The sequence below is a fragment of the Strix uralensis genome, chromosome 2 (assembly GCF_047716275.1).
Source record: "Strix uralensis isolate ZFMK-TIS-50842 chromosome 2, bStrUra1, whole genome shotgun sequence".
Lineage (NCBI taxonomy): Eukaryota > Metazoa > Chordata > Aves > Strigiformes > Strigidae > Strix > Strix uralensis.
Genome location: NC_133973.1, coordinates 11583702 through 11606141, shown reverse-complemented (window position 1 = coordinate 11606141; position 22440 = coordinate 11583702). Strand labels below are relative to the sequence as shown.

At 39.8% G+C, this 22440-nt stretch overlaps 1 protein-coding gene across 1 annotated transcript; it reads right to left on the bottom strand.

The window, feature by feature from the left end:
- Positions 1-2175: 2175 nt before the first annotated feature.
- On the bottom strand, positions 2176-22439 carry CEP97 (centrosomal protein 97). Its single transcript, XM_074855923.1, has 11 exons — positions 22169-22439; positions 18619-18761; positions 16774-16932; positions 16278-16379; positions 15588-15701; positions 14474-14640; positions 13038-13202; positions 11243-11376; positions 9950-10703; positions 8800-8875; positions 2176-8076 (listed from the first exon to the last, which is right to left on the bottom strand). Exons 1-11 carry the CDS (start codon positions 22227-22229, stop codon positions 7360-7362), a joined length of 2592 nt encoding a protein of 863 aa, XP_074712024.1. The 5' UTR covers positions 22230-22439; the 3' UTR covers positions 2176-7359.
- Position 22440: the final 1 nt, after the last annotated feature.

Sequence of the window (22440 nt, the reverse complement as noted above, 5' to 3'; positions counted from 1 at the left end):
ATAATGTTATACAGAATAACAGGAGTTTTTCAAACCACACCATCACACACAAAATAAACTCAGCTCCTAGCTTATGTAAGGATTTCAGTCCATAAAATTAAAACTATTTCTATTTGAACAAAATTGGGTCTATCCACTAGATACATTTCACAGAATCATCTAGGTTGGAAAAGACCTTGAAGATCATCCAGTCCAACCATTACCCTAACATTGACAGTTCTCAACTACACCATATCCCTCAGCGCTATGTCAACCCGACTCTTAAACACCTCCAGGGATGGGGACTCCACCACCTCCCTGGGCAGCCCATTCCAATGCCCAACAACCCCTTCTGGAAAGAAATGCTTCCTAATATCTAGTCTAAACCTTCCCTGGCACATCTTGAGGCCATTCCCTCTTGTCCTATCACTTACTACTCGATTAAAGATCCCCAGTTCTCTGCAACCTCCTTTCAGGTAGTTGTAGAGGGCGATGAGGTCTCCCTTCAGCCTCCTCTTTTCCAGAGTAAACCCCCCCAGTTCCCTCAGCCGCTCCTCGTACGACATGTGCTCCAGACCCTGCACCAGCTTCGTTGCCCTTCTCTGGACACGCTCGAGTAATTCAATGTCCTTTTTGTAGTGAGGGGCCCAAAACTGAACACAGTCATCGAGGTGCGGCCTCACCAGTGCCGAGTACAGGGGTAAGATCCCTTCCCTGTCCCTGATGGCCACACTATTTCTGATACAACCCAGGATGCCATTGGCCTTCTTGGCCACCTGGGCACACTGCTGGCTCATGTTCAGCCGGCTGTCAATCAACACCCCCAGGTCCCTCTCTGACTGGCAGCTCTCCAGCCACTCCTCCCCAAGCCTGTAGCGCTGCTGGGGGTTGTTGTGGCTGAAGTGCAGCACCCGGCATTTGGCCTTATTGAAACTCCTACAGTTGGCCTCAGCCCATCGCTCCAGCCTGTCCAGGTCTCTCTGCAGAGCCTCCCTACCCTCGAGCCGATCAACACTCCCACCCAACTTGGTGTCATCTGCAAACTTACTGAGGGTGCACTCGATCCCCTTGTCTAGATCATCAATAAAGATGTTAAACAGGAGTGGCCCCAAAACCGAGCCCTGGGGGACACCACTTGTGACCAGCTGCCAACTGGATTTAACTCCGTTCACCACAACTCTTTGGGCCTGGCCATCGAGTCAGTAATTTATCCCTTTATTTTCCAACTCAAGCCAAAGATTTTAATGTCCAATCTTATTATAAATATGAATCAAAAACAGGAACAAGAGGGACCTTCAAGCTGAGCTCCCAAAGTGTTATGGTTACTATATGGTTATAACACAGAGCATTTAAACTTCACAGTACAGCTTTAAGGTCTTAACTCTACTCCAAGAGAAAACAGCACTGCTATTCTAAGACTTGAAATGAAGTCACTTCAGCTATGCTTATTTCTGTCTTTCAAACATCTTCACAGAAGAGCAAGAAGAGTCTCACTTAAAAACCTCAGCTAATGTCTTCAGTATAATGAAGTGGAAACACTTAGCAAAGCATTAAAAAATGCCCACTAACCTCCATCTGCGAAATGAGAGTTGAGCAAAAACTATTTTTGGTTTTCTGTCTCGTTGTTTGGGTTTTTTTTTTACCTTTGGGATGACTGTCCTGCAGTAAAACATTACTTTCATACATGTCCAAGCTCCTGGACTGTTTGTCTGTCAAAGCCTGCAAGATGTTTAAGTAGTCTTAATCTATTAAAGCACACAGCAAGTATCTGACCAAACCAAAACAGGAGAGGGAACAACATGCTTTGCAATTGTATTTCTCTTGATAAGCCAATAGCCTTAATTCTCGTTCTAGAAAGCTCTGTACAGAACACTGCCATTTAATTTAAACACAGTAGGGAATTAACACCAACAAGAGGCCAACTGATAGAAACAAAGGACTGCAAATCATGAATACCCATTCCTGTGGCATTTACTAATCAATTGGCATAAAAATTTCAAGCACCCTACCACACTCTTAGTGCCTTCAACACTAAAATGGTGGGCACTAGATGCCTCAGCTGTACCAAGCCATGAATGCTAATGCTTACCTTGTCACCACTGCTGTGCATTTCTAAACTTTTTGTCTCCAAAAGAGCCCTTTAATCATAGGCAATGATGATTAGCCATAAGAGTCAGGATCAAGTACAAATTAACATTTTCAATAAACGTACAAATCATTTATTTAAAATGCAAAACTCAGAGGTACAAACAAAATACTTAAGAAACAATAAATCCAGAAATGTAAACACTTATAGAAAATATACGAACTGTACCAATTTAACCACCCACCATTCTTCACAAAAATAGAGAGAAGTAGAAAGACAAATCAATGCCTAATTGTTCTTTTTTCAGATTCTAGTTTAGAGGTAGAATACTACGGTGAAAGACTCAACAAAATTTAGTTCAGTTGAATTATGCTACAAGTGAATTTGGCCCATATACTTATAAATGTAATGAAGCCAGAAAAGAAGCTTCTTACTGAGAGCTCTTATACAATCAAATTTGGCATGGTACTTTCCAAGAGATAAAACACCTTTCCTGATAAATACTGGTTTATGCTTTTGCAAGTAAAGGATCCTGTGCTTTTTTCATTACTAACATAAAGAAAGCATTTAAAAATACACAGAAAGTCCCAACTTTTTGGCAGGCATATAGTAAGCAAGTGTTTCTCAGTAACTCATCCTAGAAAGCCAAACTGGGAAAAAAAACCTTGTAACTATGAAAAAAAGACTTTGTGAAAGACTTCATGAATACTTGAATGCTTACTTATTTGGGTGGCACAGTCCTCAAGGGGAAAAAAAAAAGTTAATACAACAGGAAAAAAAAAAGATCTCTTTTCCACTTGCTAAAAGCAGGGGAACTGCCCAGTTTTTACATATTTTTGTCATTCCATCAGTCTCCACCAAATGCTACAATTCTATCCTCTCAAGAAAAAGTGTATCTGCGTGAGACACACTGTAACTTCCAGTCCAATAACAAGTACCCAGGTAGTCTCAAAGAAATGTATCTTCCATTTTCGTTCATCAAACAACCTGCTACAAGTAAAAACTAAGATTGGAGTTCTTAAGACAATATATACAAATCCATAAAAACCAGGAACAATTTGCAAGCTCAATGACATACAAACATTATTCAGAAAAAAATGAAACTTGTTTTTTATATACAGACTGGCTGCGAAGTGCATTATTGAAATTGCTGCATGCAAATAGTATAATCTATGGTTGTTTAAGGAACTTAACTATAAACAAAATGTTAGGCTTCTGCAATTTAGTTTAACAAGGACTTTCTCAAGTATTTGCTGAAAGATGTTTGTGTTTTAGAAGCAACAAAATATAATTTGCAGTCTTAATGCCTTCTTGCTTTGTGGTGTAAGAACTCTCTGGGGATGCAAATATGACAAAATCCCAATTCAGACAGCCAGTTCACAAGGACTCAACTTAAGCATGACCCGCTTCTTTTAAGGAAATAAAAGCAAGAGTTAGGCCAATGTTCAGTACCTTTTAAAAATTCCATCCTTGCCACACGTACTTGTTTTACAAAATAGCACCACACAGGAATAGTCACCACAAAAAAAACCCCAAACCATTACAGTTGCTGCATCAATTCAGCAGCTAAATCTCCCACTCACTTAAATTATGGTTTTAGGTACTAAAACCAGAGTTGTGACCATTAAGCTCAGTTCATGGAAGAAGGCAGAAACAGAAATTTACTTTCTGTCATTAATGAGTCATTACCTTGTGTTTCCCTTTTGTATCTAACAGAGTTATCTAACAGAGAAGAATCAATACAATCCAAATACCTTAAAAAAACCTTGAAATATAAAATGTCAACAGGCCTGCAATCATAAAAGAGCTGGTGTTACCGTTACAGACTAAACCTGAAAACATATATAAATGCTTTTCCACCTTCCTCCTTCTCCCTACCTTCATAAAAGCAGGCAAAAGAGTAATTTCTGCCACAGACTGGCTGAAAAAGGTTTGCATGTGCCAACCACCTCATTTGGGGAAAAAACTACTTGTGTGGCACAGTTTAAATCGTTAGTCTGAGCTATACTTAGCCAATTTATCTGAAACAAATCAAAGAAGCGCTTAAACTGTACTCACGGAAGAGCTGACAATGCTGCCTGACAAATAACCGTTAGGAATCTCTTCCATCAATACTGGAGGACCAGCCCAGGACAAAGTACCACAGACAAGCCTTCCTTCTACAAAGCACATTATTCTGTTGAATATGAAGCCTTGCAAAAGGAAAATGCTGTAAAACATACCATATTAATACAGGAAAATTTCAGACATGGATTTTCATATATTAGGCCTTCCGATTCCTTTATGAAATTTCCATCATCTCTAAAGGGAGCTGTGCATCTCTATCCAGGTAAAACAATATTACATACCTAAATTAAGAAAACTTATACAAAGAACAGTAAATGTTAAGCCATATATTAAACTATGACATTTCCATATCATGATTTTTCAAGAGCTCAAAACAGACTGAAAGAAGCCATTTCTAAATATACATCCAGTTTGATTCCTTATTTTTCCACTCTATCTCCCATTATGTCTTTCCCTGTATGTACTTTAATGGTCAGGATGAAATACTGTGTATATACAAACTAATTACATTTAACCCTGTAAAAACTAATCCAAAACTTCACCATTTCTTGTGATTTCTGTATATTCAGGCAGCCCATCTTCTATACACGCAAGATACTTTTCCGAACATCAGAAAAAAAAAAAAATCTTTCATATTTCACAGCTTCCCCAAAAGAGTAAGATAAAACTGATTATATGTCGGTACACACTTTGCTGTACCTTCATAAAATCACTTTTGGATACACAGGTTACAAGTTAAAAAAAGCCAACAGTTGACCTAGGCATTGGTTAAAATAAGTCGTTTTGTGTTTGTGTTTGCAAGCTCTAATTCCTCTAATTCCTCTGTTACAGAGGAAACGTCAAGAAACATCTAGGGCTTCCATGAAAATTTAAAGATTCACCCAGTTTTTCCCCTTGGACACCTCAAAAATTAAAGTTGTTTCTCCTCTTTCTAATTGAAAATTCTTGAATATGCTAATACAGCACTCTGTCACGAAAGAGAAGTTACTATTTTATTACACCTAACCACTGTTTTACAGACAGAAACAATTTCTCTCTCAAAACCCAAAGTAAGCCTCTTCAAAGGTTTACATGAGAATTTTTTTTTTTTTTTTTAAATAACAGACTGACAGCCAAAGAGCCAAATCCTATGAACTGCGGAGATGTCCAAGCATGGCAGATTTAAATCCAAGTTGAGAACCTTCAGAGGACAAGGGTATGACCATGTAAGACTACACACTTTAATTAGATGTTGTGATACATTAATGCACCTGTACTACTTTCAATACTCAAGCACATTCCTGCTCTAAGATCTAATTATGAATATGGTTATGCTACAAACATGCTGTAACTAGACGGAGTTAGAAAGATAGCACATTAAGAATCTACCACCTCAGTTGCTGGCAGGTTTTTTCAGTGCTCTCATGTATGCAAGGCACAGTCAAATATCAGCTTGATTGCAGTGACAGCTCTTTTGAGAAGTTAAGAGCCCTAGAACTTATTTTTTTTGGGGGTGGGAAAAAAGAGATGATGGCTATTCCATACACAGAGGCAAGCTTTATTCTTCCAAGGTGAATTTCGCCACTGGGCAGATGGCTGGTACAAGTCCAATACACCATTTATGTTCTAAATAAAGGCTACTTTGAGGCCTCAAGCGGATACTGGCCTCATGCCAAACTCCTGAGTAGTTGTAAATTTCAGCTCAGAACCTAAAGCTGACAAGCAACCAAAGCTTTTACAAAAATTCAACTATTTTACATGGTAACATGGCCATAGGAGTCACTTTAAAACAGCACTACTTGATTTTAACACCACCATAGCACCAGAAGTTAACATGTGGATTCAAAGATTTATAATATACACGTGTCTTTATATCTGAGAAGTTAATATAGGTAAACTACTGAAACACTGGCCTTCCAGTACACACCGCAAAATGCAGTATCAGCAAACTGAACTGACCCCTAGAAGTCACGATGTCAACTTTTATTTTACTAGTGTCCATCACAAATCGCATGGCAAAACAGATTTCCCTTGTCACTTCTGCGGTACACTAACATACCTCATCTTTTTCCATTAAAAAACCAACACAGCAATGGCTAGGCAAGATACAAACCCTACTGCTTCCCCAGTGTTTAAGTGGAAAGCATAGCCTAGGTATCTTAGCACATTTGCCAACAGGGAAGAAACAGAGCTTTTTATCCACATCTAATAATCAAATACTGGACACAGAGAAAAACAAACAAAAAACCCAAGAGAGATGTCAAGAAATAGTTTTAAGTCATGGCATTTGCTTTTAATATTTCCACCTGTAGATAGAAGTAGCTGTGATCCATCAAAGGCGCCAATGTCTTGAAAGCCACGCAGATCCAGATCCCACAGTGACATTAGCATCCTTCTGGAAGCAAAACATATGTCACCAAGGCTGCTGCTGTAACCCAGCTGTGCAGTCTTGGAAATGATGTTCCCAAATCACACATCCTTTTGAAATTCTTATTTAGCAAAGGCTGCTACTGGTTCCGCTTTGAGTCTTACCTGAGAAAGGAGGGAAATTCAACCCCAGAGCAAAAAAAGGTCGAAGTTTGCTTGAAGCTCCCTAAGGTCTCAGTCCTGTAAGTCCCTGTTTCAGTGCACATGTAAATGATCTAATTCCTAGCCAGCAGCTTCAAGGAAAGGACAAAAAGAAGTCACTGACTTGGACACTAGTTTCACGGAATGCATCTTTGAAACACGGACCAAACTGCTCTTGTTAAAGTCAAAAGAAGTCTGAAAGGCAACTGCTTTCATCTTTCTCACCAGGCTGTATCCATATACACACTCACTGCCTATATTGACCCCGTTTCTTCCCATATTGTTTCCTTCTCTTTGCAAAGTAAGAACTCAATACCGCTTTTTAGAAAAAAATTCAAAGACTTACTAACACATTCACCGAAGTGAATTTACAGCAAACACCACCACTCCCAACACCCTCAATCTTCAGAATTAATTTAATGGAAGCCAGTTATTAGGATATCAGTTTTATGTTTGAAAATAAAGTGCATAATGACTGTCACTGAGAACTTTGCTGATTTCAGGTTAGCGTAGTTAGTGTCAGTCCTCAGCAACATCAGTAAAATACTAATTAAAACATAAATTGGTAACATGAGTCAAAATCTGAAACAGCACACATGAAAAAAGTTTTACATAAATGGGAAAAACAAAGAGAAAGGAAAGTGAAATGGAATTCCTAGTCCTTTGTGGATCCGAGCCTACTATACAGCTATCCCAACATGCAGCATCTGAAATGAAGAATCGCGGTCTGTTTGCTTCCCTTCTACTATTCCTGAATTCAGTTTGCAGCTTTCTGGTGTCTGACTGATTTCACCTCGGGCAGGGGAAGATGAATCTTGAGGGAGATCTACAGAGACAGTGTCAGATGAAGAATCTCGGCTTTCTGCTGAAAGAGCGAGTTGTGGCCAGCTACCCTCTGTATCATTATGGCAATTTGCCCCTTCATCAGCCTCTTCCAGCTGCTGAACAGATTCCAGATACTGCTGTATTAGTCTGCTGTCCTGCTCATTACCAGAGCTCTCTTTACTTTGCCCACATTCCCCATGGCCATCCTCCACATTTGAGAAATATGCCGAAACAGAATTGCCACATTGTTTGACAGTTTCCACTGAAAGAGAGGTCTCAGTTGCTTCTGTTAAACTCTTTTCAGAGCTACATAAGTCACTGGCATGAGTCTGATCAGCCACAGAGGAGTGAAAACCAGAATCTGGGAACTGCAACAAAGACTTTTCCTGATGAACATCACTAGCTGGAACTAACCAAGAAGAACGAACATCTGGTGGGGTTTCTTGCTCAAGTGTGGATGATCGAATAGATGGTTTGGATGGACAGACAGTACTGGCTGAAGGCATCCCAGGTTGCCAAGCGGCGCCTAAATTTTCTGTCACTGAAAGCTGCCACTGTTGAAGGGATTTAACCTGTTAAAGTATAGAGAGAATTTCATTATGAAATGCAACTAAAAGTACTTCGATTTCTAGAGTATTTCTTGCCATCAGCAACAAAGCTCTAGTATAAAATTTAAGACTGAGGTAAACTAACAAGAGGTTCGTTATACCTTTAGGGAAAACCACTGTTAAATAAGGGCTTTTAAACCTAGATGCCCAACCCTGACAGAGCACACAAGCCGCCCAGTTCAAGTACCTGAAGAAAAAGGAATCTGCTCTTAAAAACAGAAAGGATGGAGACCTTTATGAAATAACCCATTCTTAAGAAAACAGTCAAGTCTTATTTCTGGAAGAATAGCTTATTACTATTAATAACTTCTCTACTTTAGAAATGAGTTGCTGACAAGCAACATGGCTTGACACCATTCCATTTGCCCTGGGCATCTAGCAGTCACATCATTCTTCACACCTGCTATGTTTATTTCACTTCCCTTGCATTTTGTCCTCCTTCTCACACCAGGCTGTAATTTAGCCTTTTGTAACAAAACCAGTGTTCTTGCACTGATACTTCTGAATGTTATTTTCCCTCAGAATACTAATATAGCAAACAACACAGAAATTAGATTCTAATAAGCCACCCAAGTCATCACTGGAAAAAATGAACCATATTGACTATCTCTTCAGGATCTACAGCACGAAATAATGCCTTTCAAATTCATATGCAAGCAGAAAAATAAGAGGACTAAAACTATTTACCTGATCCCAAAGAAACCTGACAGCTTCCTCCTGTACAAGCCTCTGAATTTTATCTTCCTCTCTTTCTTTTCTTAGTCTGCAAGAGCACACATCCAAATTTATGCAGCTTAAATACGCAACATTTGGGCCACAGGATCAACAAGAAAACATAAAAATGCCTACTTATATAACAGCACTCTTGAAAGATACAACAGAGCCTAACATTAAGACATTACCGCAGTCTGGCTTGCTATCAATATCCAGCTGCTGACTTCAAGTTTTTTTTTCAGTCACATTAAGATTCTGCTTCCTTTTGCTGCAGCACATTTATTGACTTGCCAATACTCTAAGTGTCTTTTTGTAAACTGAACCTGAACTCTTCATTTTAAGTAGACATGCTTCTTTTTCCTGCACAAAAACCCCAAACAAAATAGGGTTTCTTCATTTCAAATTATGCTCTCCCAGCTGATATCATTTGGATGTTGGTATGCTGTGTAAGCACTGGGAGTTTCTAGAGGTTCACTGAGGGCTCAACTTGATTTACAGAACTCCTGTCACTTGCGATAGTAAAGGAAAAGAGCCTGTTCGACTGCCAGTTCCCAGGCTGATCCAGAAAGATATTAACTAAATCCACAATCTATATCTTACAAATTGAGGAACTGTGATAATATCTCCTCCAAACATGGATTTATAGGATCAAAAAAACCCAGAACCAAGCACAGAATGACATTTTAAAATTGTATCACGCAAGGCAGAGAGAATTCTTCTTTTCACTGGTAACAGAGGAATGACTCTCAATATGGACACTTCATTTATAGAGTCTGTAATTGCTAGGAGACGAGTAAAAAACAAAAAAAGAAAAAAAATCACACTTAGCAATTTCTATTTTGGTTATGCAGTGAAACATGCATGCCATGCTAACAGAGGAATAGAAAAATGTATTCTAACCCAACCCACTCATAGAAGGCACTTAGCGTACGAACGGCTATGTGTGTAACTGTGCATATCTTACAGGAAGCAATCTTCTACTGTAATCACAGTTTTGTATTACCAGTGCTAGGTTCTACTGTGAGTAGTTATATCAAGACCCATTTATACCTGTTCTGAAATATCCTGGAGCAGTAGCTATACTTATTCAGATTTGAAAATACACAGTGCAACCTCAACTTACTTTTCTATTTCATCAGTTAAGCAAATGATGTGCTCCTGCATTCTGTTCAGTCGAATTTCATACCGCACTTCTTTGGCTCGGGGATGGTAGTTCCTCGTGTAAAATCCTCTCCAGCAGGCTTGAAGCTTGGTAGCTGCGTTAGTCATTCTTTGCAGTTCAGCTGCACCTTGATCGACAACAGCTAATGAGTCAGAACTCTCTCCTGTCATCTGGTCAGAACAGAGAGTTGTAACTCCTGATTCGGTACTTATTGAGGTGCTGGGGTGACTATGCAGAGTTTGGTCTTCACAGCATGCTGAACAACTGCCAGTATTAGCAGTCAGGCTAGCTGTTACTGGATCAGAAGGCAACAGCACACTCTCTTTGATACTCTCTTGAGTTTCCAAACTTCCCACTGCTCTGTTCAAGTGCTCTCTTGTAACACATGAAGCTTCTTGCTTGTTAGCTGTTTCTCCACTATTAACATCTCTCACACATTCAATCACTGTACCATCATCATCTTCTAGGCCCAAGTTGATTCCATGTAGTTTCAGGTCTGAAGTAGGAGATACCGGAGACAATCCTGAAGCAACTGGCATGAAAGTAGACTCTGAGGATAAAAGGCTGCTGTTTAGTTTGTCTTCATCTGTCTGTATATCTTCAAGGTACAGCTCCTTGCGAAAACTTCTTGAAAGAAGAAAAGTGTTCTTTACTGCATAGGAATGATCATCATTTGCACTTTGTCCAACCCAGGAATTCTTCTGGATGATAGGTTCTAGACAGGCAGAAAGCCATGTTCAAAAGTGTTAAATTATTTCAATAACATAGCTTCATTTAATTCATAGAGATTCACAATTTGGTTTAGATAGTCAGAACCTGAGCGTGTAAGAAAATCTAAAATGCTAGCAATGAGAAGCATTATTTCTGTATAACAATAGGGACAGTAACTACTTATCACAGTAACATCCACAAACTTTGCAAACGCTGGGTACAGTTAATTGCACAAACTGCCTCCCCATAGAGAAGTTACACTTTTACCAGATAGAACAAAGTAATAACTCTTTATTTTATGGGATTGTGTTTTTCATCTAACAATCTTACTTGCATTTCAAGACATGAAAAACATGCAATATATATGTTTTTAGAAAAAAAGTATAACTTCAGTTGAAAAATCTACAAAAAAAAAAAAAAAAAAAATCAGTAGAATACAATAATAACAGGGTCTCGTTCCGAAATTCTCTCCACAAAGTTATCTGTGTTCAAAAAAATGTTTATTTCCACAGGTTAGATCACAGGTGCAGATTAGCTTCTTACCACTTTCAAGAACTATCTGTGGTGGCTGGGCTGGACTGCTGTGTTCGTAAGTAACTGGTGGGGTTTTGTTGGGAGTAGATGATGTAGGTGGTCCTTCATTTTGGTTTTGATGCATCAACTGCCGCTGGTGGAGCCTAAGCAGAGTTCCAACAGATTTTGTATTTATTTTATACTTTTTTGGTGCAGAAGACATCTAAAAGAAACTATCAACTACTTTAGAGGAAACTAGTGATCAAACCATTCTAAACAAGAGGCTAGTTATGCAGAGCCCTACACCTACAAGACACTAACAGGACTACTCACAAAGTAGGGGATTGCACAGACTGCTCCTGTTCCCCTTCTTCCTGCCCCTTTTTCTTCATTACAATACGTGTATCAAAAAAAAAAAAAAAAAAAAATCCAACATGCAATTCTGACTATAGACTAGAAGCCACGAAGTATTTCTAGACACAAGGAAAGTCTGCAGGTATCCTGTCTACTGCATGACACATTATGCTTGTATGTGTAAAGGAGTCTGAGGAAAGGAGGAAGTGTCTTTTACATTTGAAAATGGCTGAATCAAGGAAAGGGTATCCTTGTTAAAGGGACAAAAGCCTAATACAAATCAAGAAACATTGCCACAAACATAAAATCATCCTTTACAAACTGAGAAAACACACAGGTTGTTTCAGTCCAGCTAAATTCAAAGATCATGAAGTAGAGGTCAGAAAGTCAAACTGCCCTGTAAATCATGTATGTGTGTGCATATATATTTATGGTGGGGACTTTGGGGTGGTGTTCTTCTGGTGAGGTTTTTTGTTCATTTGTTGGGATTTTTTAGTTTTTGAAGAGTTATATTTTACAAGCCAACTTCATGAATTTTCCCCAGTAACACCATGTGAATGTCACAGCATTTAGCTGGAAATTCCATTGTCAATATGCTTTAATTGTACCTTCTCCTCCAAAATGGCCCCAACACTTCTGTAATTTCCTCCTGGAGATCAAGCTACGCTGACAAAGTATACAGTAGCTCCTTCCAGATGCTCCCAAGTTTCCAGCCCTTTTAATGAGATGCCACCCTTCTGCTTACCACAACACTTTTGTTTCCCAACTTTTACCCACACTATGCCACATACATAGCCTGCTCCTTTGAGCTGAGTTTTCTGCTCTGATCTTTCTACAAAAAAGTTTGTCAATGGGTCCTGGGGAATAGGGATACCTGTATTGTTACGTTTTCTGACTTTTAATCTCAATTAGTTCACCCTTTCATGGGAGGAAAGTGCACCACGGTAACTCTCCTCATCTGCTTGCACAGACCTCAGCAAAACAGCTACTGCTGGCAGAGCCAGCAGGCTCTGTAGAGGCCTCTGCTGACAGACCCGAGGTGCCAGATGCAGCGATTGTCAACTGCATCACTGGGAACACTGTCCCTCAACGGACAACCTCAACTTTAAAACCAAGAAAGAATATACTAACAACAAAAAAGTGGCTGATACATCAGTGTACCACAATAGTCTTCATTTACAATTAGAACAAAAGTTAATCTAAGCTCCTTTTTGAGGTTTTCCTCACTTTCTCTGTGGCAAAAAATCTCAGTAGGGACCTTGTTTATTTTAATCACAGTCCTAGATGGCACAGCAAGCAGGAAAACACTCCCATTCCCCTCTGGGACACATCCTGTACCTCCACTACTCTTCCTATCTCCAGCCCTCACCATTGCTTTGAAATACTTAAAAGGAAATCTTATTATATCTAACACATACAATTATGTTCTCAGTTACATTTTCTTAACAACAGAGAAACAAGAAGTTCTGACCTTTGCTTACTCAGTATTTTTTCCAGTTTGGCATCCTCTTCAGTCTGGAGACCGTATGTAGATATAAGAGGACAAACGGTAGCCAAGTACTGGACTAGCTGAACATGCTGCCCAGGTCGATACGATCTTCCTTTACCTTGACTGTAAAGCCATTCTGCTTTCAAACTGTTAGGAAGAGGGAAAACAGTCACCATTAACGCATGGCATAAAACCCCTAACTCTCCTTTAATTACTGTTCTTCTGTTGGGTACCTAAGAGCTAATCTACAAATCTAATCAAAACTTGGAACATGCTCAGTGCCCAGAGGAACTGGGAATTTCATTACCAGAATAATGAACTAAGTATTCCCTCACAAAAGCATCGATGAAACAAAAGAAACCCTCTGACCGAAACTATGCAGTCTCTGCTTTATCTGTGTGTAGTCTTTTGAGCACTGAAAACACATTTGTATCAATAAATTTATCAGCAAAGGTTTCACAGAAATACAAAAGCTCACACAGACATGCAGAATAGGTGTAGAGAGCAGATCTTGCTGAAAGTACTCAACAACTGAAATCTGTTTTTAAAATAAATGCTCCTAACTCTGAGAACATTTACTATAGTATATCTATATATAATTATACAGTTAATACAGAAAACCCTGTTAGTCATGAAAAAATTTTCTAGAATTCTTACAGGCAACTTTTTCAGAAAGTCATATTATGTTATGGTGAAGCAGAAACAGAATTGGTTTACCTATGAACAAAAAGGCAGCTTTTTATTTTAGTAATGGAGGAAAAAAAGACATTAATGTCCCGGAATACATTCAAGTATCAGACTGGAATATGTTTATACTGGATAGTATTTATGCTTGGACTGTTCCAATGTCAAAAACTTTAAGACGACATCTCTACTCTCATACAGATATCATAGTGATATAATGACCACAATCACACAGTAACAAGTCATTTGAGCAAAATAGTATTTCACTAATTGATACAAAAAATGCCAAATCTAGAAATGCACATGCAAATCAGGCCCTTTGTAAAAGGGCATATTTGAGCTTCCCCCAAGCTAACAGCTTTAATATCTGCTGATTGTCCCATTCTGCAAAGTCAAATAGGCTGTAAGCTTGGAAGGGGTAACAGACCATCAATAAATTGCTACCACGGTTTTGCTTTGTGAAAGTGCGACTGCGAGTTGAGTAACAAAAGAAAAGCTTACTTCATGCTTCTACTTAAATAAACTTGTGATCTTACATAATAATTTCAGTGTAATAGATGAAAAATTTAGCAAAAGCAACAAGGTTAATTGGCCCATATCTCATATGGCCATCAGCAAGACAAACAGAATTTCAGATCATTAGCACTTTTCCAATTTTTTATTATATAAAAATGCAATTTCAGCTTAGCCAAACTTAATTTAATAATTTTAGAGATTTAATACTATTATGTCACCTTTCCTTCTGAGAAATCACATATCCATCAAGAACTTTAAGGTTCAGACACCAGCTGACAATATACGGCCTGTAGTCAAAGCCAGGGATAGAAGGTGTGGCCATCACACAAGGATTGTTCATAATTGACAACTGCTCCAATTGATGAAGAGAGGTCAGGAAAGAAACCTAAGAAAACAAAATGTGTTTGTTAACTGAACAGAACCCATTAAATGCTTACAGAATGTACCACATTTCTCCTAGTTACAGCTAGACATCTCACACAAAACAACAAAACTATAAATACACTGAAAAATCACATTTGCTTTTTGAACATGAACATCTTCAAAGGACCTTCTATAAACTATTGCCACTTTCCCATTAATTCTCCTGTAAGTACTATAGCCCTTGGAAAGTATTAGCTTCTCTTGAAATCTGGGAATGAGGCTTTAAGTATAGAAAGGTATAGTATTTCTATAATTTCAGTTCACTGAAAATTTGAGATTTTGACAAAAAAAAAAAGCCAAAAAGCTGTAGAAACACTGTCCTGTTTTGAAGAGAAATGTATTACCAAAATAAGATTTTTCTTCCAACATGGAAGTCCAACTGACAGTTTTGGCTGCTACTTCTATTTAAAAAAACCCAAACAAAACAATAAAGACAAAAATCCCAGGCAGAATGTGTTTCTCTTATACAGTGTTTGAGAAACAGATTAAGACATGGGCCCAAAACTCATCAGTTGCAAAAGCACAATTCAAACCTCTGTTCTAAACACAGCAGCTGCAGAAGCCCTCTGCAGTAGTTAATCAGCTCAGCTTTTAATCTTCAGACAATTATGAAAACCTCTCTATGAATTTACTCCTTAAAGTATACTTCTGACAACCTTGAATAATATATAGACATAAAATAAAAAAGGCAAAGTTTCTTTCAAGGATAAATTTTAAAAGGTATCACCTAAGCTTGTGCAGCTAATGCAAGTATAGTTGTTATTATATACAAACTATTAAAAATTGCTTCTATCAACATGGGTGGTTTTGAAGAAGAGAGCCCATTTTCACTTACAGCCTCAGAAGAATTATCCAACTATCTGCTTTCAGTCTACCTAAAGACAAGGCGACATATCTTCCATATCTTACCTCATTTAAGTCTCTGATTTCATTTTCTGCCAAAGAAAAAACAGTCAGATTCTGAGGTAGGCAAATGGGGGCAGTGCGAAGTGAAGTTATAATATTTCCATGTAGCAAAAGAGTCTATAAAATAAAAATACAGTGATGAAATATATGTTTCATCAAAACCCCCATATTTCTTGTTCGGGCAATACCTGTACAATACACACAAAAGAACTAGAATTAAGGCTTTTTGGTACCATCAAAATTTTTTATTCCAGTAAGGAATTTTTATATTTTAGATTTGTATGTTTTAGAGCAAATTCTTCTCATTTTAAGATGCAGAACTGAAGTATAGTCAGTTACAAATAATGTATTTGGAAACATTTTTTCTCTACAGCGCTCATGCTGAAAGAGTTAACACTAGGTTTTGTCTTGATTTGTGACATGAGGAGAGAACCAAGAGCTATGAACAAGATCTCACCATGTGATCTTTATCAAAATCATTACAGTCATTACAGAAAAATCACTGCCTCAGTTCCTGCAACTTGAAAACCAGGCAAAGAATTCTTACGTGCTTCCCTCTAGAAATTATAGTGATTAATTAAATTGCTTTAAGAGCTCGTGCTTGAATAATGAATGCTTTAAAAAGCAGCAATTTTCAAACCAAATTTCTTTATGCAAAGAATGCAACAGAACCAGAGGTAAAACAGCACCTACCTTCAGCGATGTAAGCTTGGAGAGATCGCCTAATTGAGCTATGTTATTGTCTGACAAATCAAGATGCTGAAGAGACAGACAGGAATTGATTTGTTCAATGGCCTACAAAAATAAAGAAGTCAGTTACTCACAGTAACTCTCTTTTAGTCATTAAATAAAACCAGGTATCCTCTATAAATTATTTTGAAAGCTAAAAAACACTGGATAAGTAACCCAAACCAAACCCCATGTTTTTACATAGTTTCATTTTAAAGATGTAATTCTTTTCTTATTTTGGGGACTATTTTCCACTTCCACATTTTGATATCAAACCTTTTATTTTTTCCTAGACAATTCTTGTCCAAAAGTTGACCTCTTCTATTTCATAAACCAGTAGATGCAAATCTTCACCATTTGTTCCAATCAAAACCAGAAATATATTCAAATTTCCCTGTAGCATTTTACAAATTTCTACAACATTAGATTCTGGAAAATGTATAAAGACTAAATACTTTACCTTAAGGTTATTGCCTGACAAGTTCAGCCATTCTAGGTGCACCAAATCCTTCAGCCCTTCCACATACCCAATACTATTATGTGGCAAGTTTAGCACCCGGAGCTTAGTCAGTTTTGCTACACCCATCATTCGCACCAAACGATTGTTGGCTACAGAGAGCTGCAGGTTGACACACAAATAAAAGAAACAGTTCTAACTATTAAACTGCACAGACAGAACAGGATTTTACTTTTAATGGTTAAAAATCTAATCCAACAGGACCTTCTTCAATCTATGTATTCCATTTTCAAGCAAATAACATAGACACAAAAAACTGCAAGAGCCAGGAAGTAAATTACTGATCAAAGTAGCCTTTACAACTCACTTTGCAAACTTGAGAGGAAATCCTCCTAGCAATAGCTAAATAAAGGAAAATGAATGAGGAATCGTGTCATATGAAAATAAGATTTTAAAATCAGAATTGCCAAATCACTGTTGCACTATTCTTCGTGTAAAATCATACCTACTGTCAATAGAGCAGACAACAAAACGTATTTCACGTGATTCTCAAAAAGGTCCTGTGTGCTAACAGGACTGTAAATCACAAAGTTTTTGAAGGATAAATCCTAATTAGACATACACATTAAAAACATGACCAACAAGCTGGCAGACTGGTGAAGGTTTGTTGTAGCAACAAAACCCACCCCTCCTATCTCAGTTTAACTTGTCTCTAGAAGTTATTAGGTGACATCAGGTCTATCTGGAGGCACATGTCTGGGGGTGACAATTAAGATGGACTTGTACAGCTTTGCCCTGGAGGGATTAACACTCTGATTTTTGCAAGCACTGTGGACAGTCTTAACATTGTTACCACTGATACCTCAATGCACTGCTGCTAGTATTAAAATTAAGGATAAGCACTAGCAACATCAGGGCCTACATGAATTGATATGTTAACGAGACTACACAGATCCCTCCCCCTTCACATTCTTTTATTTGCTATTTCTATTTCAAACTAATCCACACAGCTTTTTTTCTTCTTGTAAATTAAGGCTATTAATCCTCTTCCTTTATGAAGAGTTCTGAAACCCAAATGGAGAGGAGAGTCCTGAGAGAGTTAGGGTTGTTCAGCCTGGAGAAGAGAAGGCTCCAGGGAGACCTTATAGTGGCCTTCCAGTACTTAAAGGGGGCTGCAGGAAAGGTGGGGAGGGACTCTTGATCAGGGAGTGTCAGGATAGGACAAGGGGTAATGGTTTTAAACTGACAGGGGGTAGATTTAGATTAGACATAAGGAAGAAATTCTTCCCTGTGAGGGTGGTGAGACACTGGCACAGGTTGCCCAGAGAAGCTGTGGCTGCCCCCTCCCTGGAAGGGTTCAAGGCCAGGTTGGACGGGGCTTTGAGCAACCTGGTCTAGTGGAAGGTGTCCCTGCCCATGGCAGGGGGGTTGGAACTTTAAGGTCCCTTCCAACCCAAACCATTCTGTGATTCTATGAAACATGAAAGGTATGTATGTCTTTATGTTTACAATTACACAGAGGAAAGACAAAACAAAGGTTTTTTTAAGGTTACAAAGCTCAGGTATTCAAAAGCTAAGTAGTGTCAAAATCTGGGTTATCAATGACTTTTCTACATGTTCTTATGACACTCCCCATTAGGATTTATTTGGTTCATTTTTAGTTACCTAGGTAACTAGCAAAACAGCCTCCCCCACTATCAACTGTAGAGCTACATTGAAAACAAAGCTTTCTATTTTAGTTAGCCATCATTTATTTTCCTATACACAATATGGCCTTAAAGCAGAAGTATTTTAATTAGCATCACAGTACCATTATTTCATAGCAAATTCAAGTCAAGTATCACTGACCTGCATCAGATTCCTGCATTTCTCCAAGTGTTCCAATTTAATTATCTGGTTTTTGTCCAGAATCAGAGTGTGAGTATCAGCATCACAGGGTAAGGCTGGACCCAGTTTTTGCAATCCTTGACCTGAGCAATTGACTACCAAACCTTAGAAGAAAAAAAAAAAAAGATAAAAAAGCCCCAAAGTCAACACTTTATATCTGAGAACGTGTACTGAAAAAGCAAAGCAAGATAAACAATTTGTTTTATAACGCATGCAGCTTATTTGCAAATAGAAATTCACCTTCTTTCCCATGCAAAACTGAAGCAAATTACTTCAGACCAAACATATTAGAATAACAGATTCAGGTGCTGGAAGCTATGCATTCCAGGTCCCGTCCCAATAAAGAATTCAGGTAGACTTCTGGGAAAGTCAGTAACAGATTCTCTGAAGTGGGAAGCAGAGCAAAATTTCAATAGCTGAATTTAAAGGTGTGATCCTAAAACCCCCAAATTTAAAAAGCCCCTACATTTTAAAATTCTTCAAAGATTTCAAGTTTTGAGCAGCTTGACAACTACCCATCTATGTGTAGGCACCCTATCTAAATTCCTGCTGTCAGCAAACCCAGAACATGCCTAGCACACATCTGTAGGATCACACTCCACAAACAGCAACCATAGGTGTCACTAAAAAAAAAAATAAATTTTAAAAGAGGAGGAATTTGGAAAAATGGTAAGCAGTATCCATTCTTTCATCAATCAGAATGTGGGAAACCTGATGAGGATGTAAACCTCAAAACCTTACCTTCCTGCAGAATTGCATCAAACACCCTGCTAAAGGTGAAGATTTTGGCACTTAACTCATAAATGTGATTTGAAGATTAGGGCGCTTAACTCATAAATGTGAAATACCCATGTGATAGTCTTCAACCAGAGGAAAATAAACAGCCTTATCATGAACAAGTCTTGAAAAAGCTAGACCATTGAATAAAAGCCCACAGCTTTCTCTTTTTCCTTTCCTCCCCTCCCTGTACTTCAAAGGAAAAATATTATTAGCCTACACCTTTTTTTTTTTTGAAAGTGCACTCTCAATGCAAACTCAAAGCAGAGGTTTCAACCCGTGAAACCAAAACTGACACCTCTCTGTTGGCAGAAGTTGGATGCTTAAACTTCAGAGGAGAACCAAACTTAATATTCAATCCTCCCTTTAAAGCTTCCTATCAGACATTTTATGACATGCTGCCTTTTAGCAGTCTGGCTGCTACAAAACCTAATCTTAAGTATTTAACTATGTTAACTTATTGGGTAGGGAACGTGTCTAATTCAGACCCAAAGATTCCACTCCAGCACTTCACCAGCTAAATCCTCGAGTGCATCTCGCCTTGGGATTTTGGTGCTTGTGCCCCCAAATTGTATTGATAGGCTAAATGTCCCATATTCCAGCAAAGTACCTAGTGAAATGTCAGAACAAAGAACCCATTCATATAGCCATATCACAGTACTGCTGACATTTGAGCAGGAGCAAATTGTAAGTAGGCTAGCATACCATTTAATTAATGGAACATACAAAACGTTCCATGCAAAAACTGTTACTATATAAAGTTAAAAGGAAAACATTTGCCATCTACAGGGAACTTGAATCACTGGGCATGGTGACACCCGCTAATAATAATTTTCATACATTAAGCTTCTGCTGCCTGTCTTACATACATTCACACACCATTCTAGTGCTTGGTCTTCTCTTACTATCTGCTCAGTAAATAAAGCTGCCTTTTTCAGCAGCATGTTACAGAAGAGTGCTCTTACCCTAACGTGTACTATATATTAGTATTCTTACAGTTTGCCAGCTTTTAGGGCTTAGTTATACTAAGGATGGAGAGAAACGCTTTTGACATAGCATTTTGTCAACTCAAGAATATGCTTTTCTAAGAAGCATCTCTGACGACATTTGTTACATTTCCATTGTGTCTCAAATCCACAGCCACCCAAAGACCTCTGAAGAGCAGCAATGCAGAGCCAGCAGTACAGAACCAGTCACACTCCTGTCTTTGCACATTCAGGGAGAAGGTACTCCATGTTTCTCACTTAAGTTGCCACCTCTACAACCACTTGGTCACTTTAACTAAACAGAGAAAGTTTGCATCTGCCCGTTTATCCAGGGGCTTGTTACAAAAATTCACAACTGGCCCATATCAACCAAGGGGAAAGGCTAGGAGCCACAGTATAGAATTACAAGAGTAATCCTTTTAATCATTCACATCAGGTGTCCCATACAAACTGGGGCACCCAGAATGTGGTTTTACACATGGTTCTTACACCTTTCAAGCATTTGGGTACAACATGGTTTGACTAGTTGCTACTTAACACGCACGCTACCATTTGAAAAGAAACTGTATTTCTATGGCATCGTCATCCACCTGCTTCTCTATTGATCTAGATGTCCCTGGAGTCAGTCTTGCTATAGTTACTTATCTATGATTGCCAGACAATGGGAGGGTTTCACAGAGGTGTTAGAGAAGGTAGGATGCTGGTGCTATCTCAGCTGTCTGGGAGTATCCTTTATCCTTTGTGGGTAGCTTTAAGATACAGAGAAGCAAAGGTCCCTATTTCAAGGAGGTCTGTGCTCCTCCTCCTTGCAACAAGCTGGCATCCTTTAGTTTGCTTGCTTAAGCATGACTATTCAGTATACAGTGTGAACTATATATATATGTCTTAAGAAAGTTAATAGGATTTCATACTATAAGGACTCATTGGTATAATACCTCAGGAATGAGATTTTCCTAACAAGCTCTCAGTACCCAGTAAAACATTTCAGAATTGCTTATTATTCGTTTGGCAGTTATGCACATTAACGGACCTCAGAAGTTCACAATTTTTGCTCAGGCCTCTGCTCACTCGCTGAGCCCTTAAGCCTTCAGATTCAGATGCGCATTATTATAAGGCACCGTCCTTTCAGACGGAGGCAGGAAGCAAAAAACTGCACCCTCAGAGGAGGTGCTGCCTGCCAAGACCTCTCTGCCCTCCGCTGCAGGAAAGAGAACCTTATTTCAACTCCTGGCCTATCTGCTACAAGGCTGCGGGCAAATCCCTCCTTAGGGGCGCGGGCCTCAGCAGGACGGACAGCCCCTCTCCGCGCCCCCCGCCCATGCCCAGAGCCAAACCCGCTCCTGGGCGGCGACCCCCGCTCCTCAGGGCGGGCTGCCCGAGCGCGGGAAGCCGCGCCGACGCCGATCTCCTCGCCCCTTGCTGTCCTGGCCGCTTCCAACCCCACTGGGGCACCTCAGGCACCGGCCGTGAGCGGGGAGGAAAGCGGGGAGCCGCCAAGCTGCCCCCTCACCCCCCAAAAGGAGGGGGCGCCCCCCTCGCCCCGCCCCAGCTCCCCCTCAGCCGAGCCCCGCACGCCCCATTACGAGGACCGCGAGGGCTTTCGGGACCTGTAGTCCGAACGCCGCTCCCGCGCCGAGCGCACTACAGCTCCCACCCGGGGACCCAAACCAACCCCCGCCGGCCCCCAGCACCTGCACCCCGGCCGCGCAGCCCCCGGTAGGCTCGCTGCCTCTGGTTCCCCTCCTTACCCCCTCCAGCCGGCGAGACAGTCTCGGTCCTCGCCGCAACCCCCGCCGCTGCCGCCGCCATGCTTCCCGCTTGACAACGCCGCCAGGCAACGGAGCGCCGGGCACCGATTGGCTGCCTTGCTCCGCGACGGGGAAATCGTTTTTCTTCTCGGTAGGGCGGAACGTCCCGCGTGTGGAGCCACACGGCGGGATTTTAACCGAACAGCGACCAGCCCAGCCGGTGCGAGCGCTGCCGCAGGTCCCCCCCTTCCCGCCCCTCCCCTCTGCCGGTG

What these genes read in the sequence shown, in the direction of transcription:
- CEP97 (XM_074855923.1), bottom strand. Translation starts at nt 22,229, where the DNA reads ATGGCGGCGGCAGCGGCGGGGGTTGCGGCGAGGACCGAGACTGTCTCG. An exon ending in TGTCAGGCAATAACCTTAAG is followed by an intron (nt 16,380 to 16,773) that starts GTAAAGTATTTA and finishes TTATTTTTGTAG; the next exon opens with GCCATTGAACAAATCAATTC. An exon ending in ACAGATAGTTCTTGAAAGTG is followed by an intron (nt 10,704 to 11,242) that starts GTAAGAAGCTAA and finishes CTGCCTGTCTAG; the next exon opens with AACCTATCATCCAGAAGAAT.